Source organism: Gekko japonicus, unplaced genomic scaffold (genome assembly GCF_001447785.1).
Source record: "Gekko japonicus isolate JY-2015 unplaced genomic scaffold, Gekko_japonicus_V1.1 scaffold17, whole genome shotgun sequence".
Classification (NCBI taxonomy): domain Eukaryota; kingdom Metazoa; phylum Chordata; class Lepidosauria; order Squamata; family Gekkonidae; genus Gekko; species Gekko japonicus.
In genome coordinates, this window is record NW_015163604.1 from 1,846,044 (window position 1) to 1,852,043 (window position 6,000).

General features: G+C 48.8%; 1 protein-coding gene across 2 annotated transcripts in view; it reads right to left on the bottom strand.

Annotated features, from left to right (window-relative positions):
• Nucleotides 1–5,427, bottom strand: part of PPM1L (protein phosphatase, Mg2+/Mn2+ dependent 1L) — a 253,066-nt gene extending 247,639 nt beyond the window's left edge. The window contains exons 1-2 of one of the 2 annotated variants that reach the window (XM_015407254.1): nt 5,349–5,427; nt 3,346–4,075 (exon numbers count right to left, since the gene is read on the bottom strand). In XM_015407254.1, coding sequence (XP_015262740.1) covers nt 3,346–3,744 — 399 coding nt within the window. In that variant the 5' untranslated portion in view covers nt 3,745–4,075; nt 5,349–5,427. Of the gene's footprint in view, nt 1–3,345; nt 4,076–5,086; nt 5,184–5,348 lie in introns of those variants that run through there. The other variant, XM_015407255.1, reaches the window with a different exon arrangement.
• Between the last annotated feature and the right edge of the window lie 573 nt (nt 5,428–6,000).

Here is a 6,000-nt window from a genome sequence, read left to right on the forward strand (position 1 = left end):
GGACTTACTTCTGAGATAACTGCTGAGGATTACTCCCAAAAGATCTACTCATTTTTGTACCCTTTGATCTGCAGAGGACCTGGACTTTCAACCGGATCAGGAGCATGGAAGTTATTTCCAAGGTAATTTCAGTTGCCCAACCTGCCCCTGCTCTCCTGCTTTCTTTTTTCCTCTTTAACTGAGATAGCAGCAGGAGAAGAGGGGATGGGATAGGAAGAGAGAGCTGGGTCATGGGGTAGCCCTGATGGAATTTTTTGTCCGGGTGGCCATGGTGGCTCTGGGAAGCTGCTACAGCTGCTATTAATGTGAGTTAATAAATAGTCAACTGCCACCTCATTACTCACCTGTGATGCACTAAAGAGTATTCCCACAAATGGTTAAAAAGCCACCCCATCTTTCTCTCCCACCATATATCAGCTGTTCACCAAAATTGACCCATGGGAATCACATAACGTTGTGACTTTCAACTCCATCTGCTTACTATTAACTGTACAGTACTTGATGGAGAAAGAAGGATTCTGGAAGCCAAAGGATTCCACAGCCTTACATGGAGAAAGAAGGATTCCACAGCCTTACATTTCTGAAGACGTCCCAGCTGCCAGAGATACACAGCATTTATTGCTAATAGTACAACTTGTAGTAAACCATGCAAACAACAACACCCAACCCAAGAGAAATCAACTGATTTGCTATGTGAATATGACTTTGAACACTAATCATTTAAATTCAAGCATGCTGTATCTTGTGTCAGAAGGAGCTATTACAAACACCAATTTTAAGCCAATATTGGTGGTGGTGGTGGGGTATGTTCCACCCTTAGGAGGTGAAATTGTGTGAGTAGCTCTCATAAACACCAGAACCCTCTTCCTACACCAGGATCAATTCAGATTGCTCACTTTCCATCTCTTGAGTCCACTGCTTTAGCAACGAACAAGCAGGTTCCGTTTTCTCCAGCCTGTGTCCAACCCTGACGCTTCCCTCTTCTTCTCCAAGGTGGAGAATTTGAGGAATTTCCCAATTTGAGGAAATCTCACTTTATGGGCACATAAACACACAAATGCATCTTTTCCCCCACTGGAGATTAATAAATCCAGACTAACCACAGATACTTAATCAAGCACTCAGAGTTTTAAAAGACAGAATCCCCATTCTGCCCGCAGGTATGCATGCTTTCAAAGGGAACAGGCAGGCATCTCAGTTTCAGTTTTTAAATCAAGCTGATCTTGAGGAAAAGAGACTACATAAAAGGTAATTAATACACATTAAGCTGTTTTTGAGATTTCTGTTCAGTATAAACAATGAATCAATAGTGCACATTATATTTATACAAAACACTTCCTGGTAATCTTACATAATTTTTCAATAATGGTTTCTGAGGTCAAATACACTCAGCATTAACCAACAGTTTACCCCTTTGAGCCAAGTAGCATCCGATAACAACACAACCAGAGTTATTATTATGTACTGGGCCAAAGGCTAAATACTAGTATTAGGCTTCTACCTACAATAGGTCTTCAATCACGCTTTTTAAACAGAACTCGGATCCTGTTCCAGGCATGGCTTGGTTAGCCATGAAGGCAGGAAGAAAATGATTCTTAAAAAATGCTGGGCGGAAGCAAGTGTTTGGGCAGCTTGTACTTCTGCCACAATTTTTTAGCTGCAGTACAAAACAAAATGTACACAGACTTCAAGGGGAGGAGTTTCAGTTTCCAAAGGGAATTCAAGGCACACATTTTTATACAGATTAATTAAAGAGGCAGAGTCTGCAGAAATTCCTCCTGATCAAATGCCGTTGGCATTGGGAGAAGTGCCACTGATATGTTTCTATCCTGCATTCTCAGCATTTCTACTCCTGAGGTAGCTCCTAACATTATTACTTTAAAAGCACACACACACACTGATCAGCACTGACACAATGATTTGAGAACCTCATAACACACTGCCGTGTTCTTACACAGCATCCACTCATTTCAGTGGAACCTGTACAACAGAACTTGGGAAGCTAAGGCAGCACATGACTCTGCGCACACACTTGCGTGCTTTGGTGGCTAGGGGAGAGTAAGCAGAAGATTCTGTCCAACAGAAGATTTACCCGACAAGATGCTTTTACTATCAACTGATCTGAAATGCAATTGATATTTACAGGCGTAGTGGAGTCCTACAACCCCTGCAGAACTGGGATGCGACCGCACGCTGCACACTTATCGTTTGGAAGGAACACCGCTGGATTCAATGGGATTTGCTTCCCAGCAGGCATGCCCTGTACTGGGTGGCCTCAGAGGCCATCTCCCACTATGTGACTGTGCACACAGAAGGCTGGTGGAAGACACTGGTGCATCAGAGAGTTATAGGAACAGCTGCTCGCCTCGGGCAGCTCAGTGGGTCCCTGCTCACCGTCAGAGCTTTCCTTGTGAGTTTGACTAGGCAGAGCAGCTGCAGGAAACCCGAAGACCCTCGTCTCTGAGCACAGTGGCAAATAAAAACAAACGGCATGCCAAGTGCTTCAGCTGGTACAAAGTCTGGAGTGTAACTTTAGCATCATGCCTCTCCTTTCCTCAACATGCCCCGTCCAGCCCTTTCCAACCAAAACAAAAACTTCTCTCCCCCATCATCTCGCTGAATAACGAACGTGGGTTACAGAGCCCTACTGAGAATGTCACCAACACAGCTGGATTCCCTCCCCCCCCCGCCTTGTTAAGAACTGCAAAAGCTGCCCGCAAAATAGCCTTTCTACACGTGAACTGCAAAGAGAAGGTAAGCGAGAGATGCCGTCTGAACTGCTGTCCAAGACAAAAGGACTGCCTTGTCCAGCAACAGAAGCTACAGAAAGTGGTATGAAGAAAACTTCTAAAGCAGCAGAGGGAAGGTAGCGCAATAAAGAGAGAACATAAGAATATGGTTCTTTCTGGTAAGAAAGAAGAACATTTTTCAGGCTTGTTTGTCTTCCCACAGAAGAACATTAGGATCTCTGAAATGTTTTCCTCCTTGTTTTGCAATGAAAACATGCCTCATGTCAATACTACTTTCTAACCAAAATAAGTAAAGCACCCACTGAATTCACTCCTCAACAGACCCCACCATCTAAGCACCCACTGCTTAGCTCCAAGAGCTTATTCCCAACAAAAGCTGATGTTTGTGATCTGTTTTTACAACAGAAGTCTAAGTCTCCACCACTTACTCCAAATCCACCCTTTAATACCATAGCCAGAGGTGCTAACTAACGCACAACATTAAGCTTGTTTCTCCCACTTCCACCAAAACATTTGCTGCCCCCTCCCCACAAACAGTTGCAAACTGTAGGGGGGGGGGAGGTTACAACCAAAAACGGGACAGCCGAAAACTTGCCTCTCCTCCATGCCCATCAAATATCCCAAATATAGAAGGATGGGTCTTGTTCACCAGGTCCGTGATCACTTCAAACCTGTCCTCCATGTGGTCTCTCCGGCCTTGGATGGAATAGACAGCCACGTTGTGGTTCTTAAACTCCCACGTCTTGGAGAACTCCGCGTCCAGCACATCCAGACCCCCGAGCCGGTCGTTCTGCATGATCTCGGCCACCTTGCCCTTCACCATCTTCACCGCGTCCCTGCTGGACTTGACGATGGTCTTGACTTCATCCGTATGGAAGAAGTAGCTCCACAGGGCCAGGCTGATGCATAGCAGGAAGAGGGTCTCTGGTCTCAGCAAGAAGTAACGCATGATCCGACCCAGCAGAGAGAGCAAAGTCATTGTATCCTCTATCATTTATTACAGAGAGAGTGGATCCCCCCCACACACCATGCACCACACACCCTGATGACTGGGATGGGTCTAAAGACGAGGCAGCAAATCAGTGCATGCTCCGGTAATACAAACCCACGGAGGGCAGGGTTATCCGCCGGCTGCTGAAGCTGCCTCCCTCCTCCTCCTCGTCCACCTCTGATTCAGGGAGCTCAGTCACAGATGGCTGGGGTGGCTCTGATGGAGAGATCAACACAGTCTCCCGCGCGTGCGGCAGCCAAGGGCAGGCTTAGCCGTCTCCTGTTCTCGCTCCTTCTGCTCCCAACGAGCATACGGCTCCCAGACGGAAGATCAGCTGGAAGACAGCAAGGATCAGCACATGAGAGTACTGGTGCTACAAAGCCGGCAAGGAAAGAGCGTCAGAAAGCAGTCAGCGTCTGGGAGCTCTCGCAAAGCTTTTTAACCAGCCAGGCTGGAAGAAGACGGGGGCCCATGCAAGCTTAGCACACAAAAGAATTCTTCCACCTCCCTCCTCTCGGTGCTGTTTCCCCGGGTGCTCAGTCCCAGCTGCCCAGGGACGGCTTGGAAGTAGGACAGTAAATCAATCTGTAGTCGGCTAATGCAAATTTGGCTACAACATCTGGCCCCTCTGCAGTCCAGGAGGGCTGCTAGCAAAGGGCTCAGGAGCGGCAATTGGCCAGATGAGAAAGGGGGGGGGGGGGACAATGGAAACACCAGTGGGCTTCAGAAGGGAAGAAAAGACCACGGGATCTGTGTCAGCTCCAAGCGGGAAGGCACCGGCATTGAAGCCCTTCTCCCAGGAGAGCAAGAAGCAGAGGAGAGTGCTGAAAGGAATCAAAGAGGGACACGCCAGTCACTTTCAGGGGGTGATTGACATCTGAGCACTTTAAACTGACAGTGGTATAAAAGCAGGGAAATTCACTCCTCCCCCCAAAAAACAACTGCCTTTAGATTCTCCCAGAGCTAAAATAACACTAAAAAAATACGGTCGATCTGGCTTGCCAAGTACCAAATGGATCCAAATGCTCCCCTTCTTTGGGTTTCTAATTGGGTTTCTAATTTGCCACCTTGCATTGACAACATCGGACTGGCACCCACCACATCCTATTCGGCTTCCCTGCAGTCCATTCCCCCCGGCAACCACTGGAACTTGTGAAGACCGCAAAGTCTTTCTCAGAGGGGGGGAAGAGAGAGCGCGAGCTCTGGCCGCTTTCGGGGCACAGGTTTTGGGCTTACAGGCCATCCGAGGGGCGCTCTGCCAACCCAGGACGTGTGAAAACGGCTGGGAGAGAATTTGGGAGGGTGGGGGGGAAAAATGCTTCCATGAACCAGTCCCTCTCCTCACCTTCACGGAACTGGTGCAGAGATTTACATGCAAAGACTCCCAGGAAAAGCGCACCTCGTGCCTCTTCCCTGCGGCTGCAAAGAAGCAGGCGGGCGCGAGGCACATTCGCGGCGACGGCAAACGCTGCAACCCCGGGTCTCCCTCCTTGCGCGCGCGCGCCCCCGTTTCCCCGGGAACTCGCTTTCCGCTTCGGGGCCCCCCCACGTCAACCCTCCGCCTGCCTCCCTTTCCCCTTCCCCAGCAGCTACCACCCGCGAGGTACCTGTCTCCCCTTTTCTCTTTCGCCTGTCCCTCCCACTGGGCTGGACTCGACCGCCGCCGTGCCGCCTCTTCAGGCCGCCGTGGCCTACAAATCCCGGGAGCCTTTGCACCAAGGCACGCTCGTGTGATTGGTGGGAAGTCGACCAGGAGGATTCTAGAGCTTGTAGTCTCTGTGGCGCAGCCTTGCTCTCTTGCGCCCTCTGGCTACGGGTTGGGGCCGGGGGGGGGGGGGGGGGGGGGTCTACATCTAACTCCCAACATTATTGACGCATGAAGACCATCAACATTTATTCTGGAACAGCAACAACAACAACAATTTTTTTTGTGAGTCAGGTAAATTATCAGACGCACTTCATCAGTGAGCTTTGACTCACAAAAGCTTACAATGGGATAATTTTTTTGGTTGGCATGATCATGCCACTGAATTCCTGTTTTATTTTGCTTTGACAGACTTTACACTGAGCTCAGACTTTGGCCCATTCTGCATCTAGCATTTACTCTGCTGTTTTACCAAACTCAGGTTGGTACAGAAATCCCCCTCTGCATTGCATGACACTTTCACTCTGATTGTTGGATTTTATGGTAGCCTCCACACTGCAGGCTGCTCTCACTTCGTTTGGTCCCTTGGTTTTATGGTAGCTGTCTGCATAGAT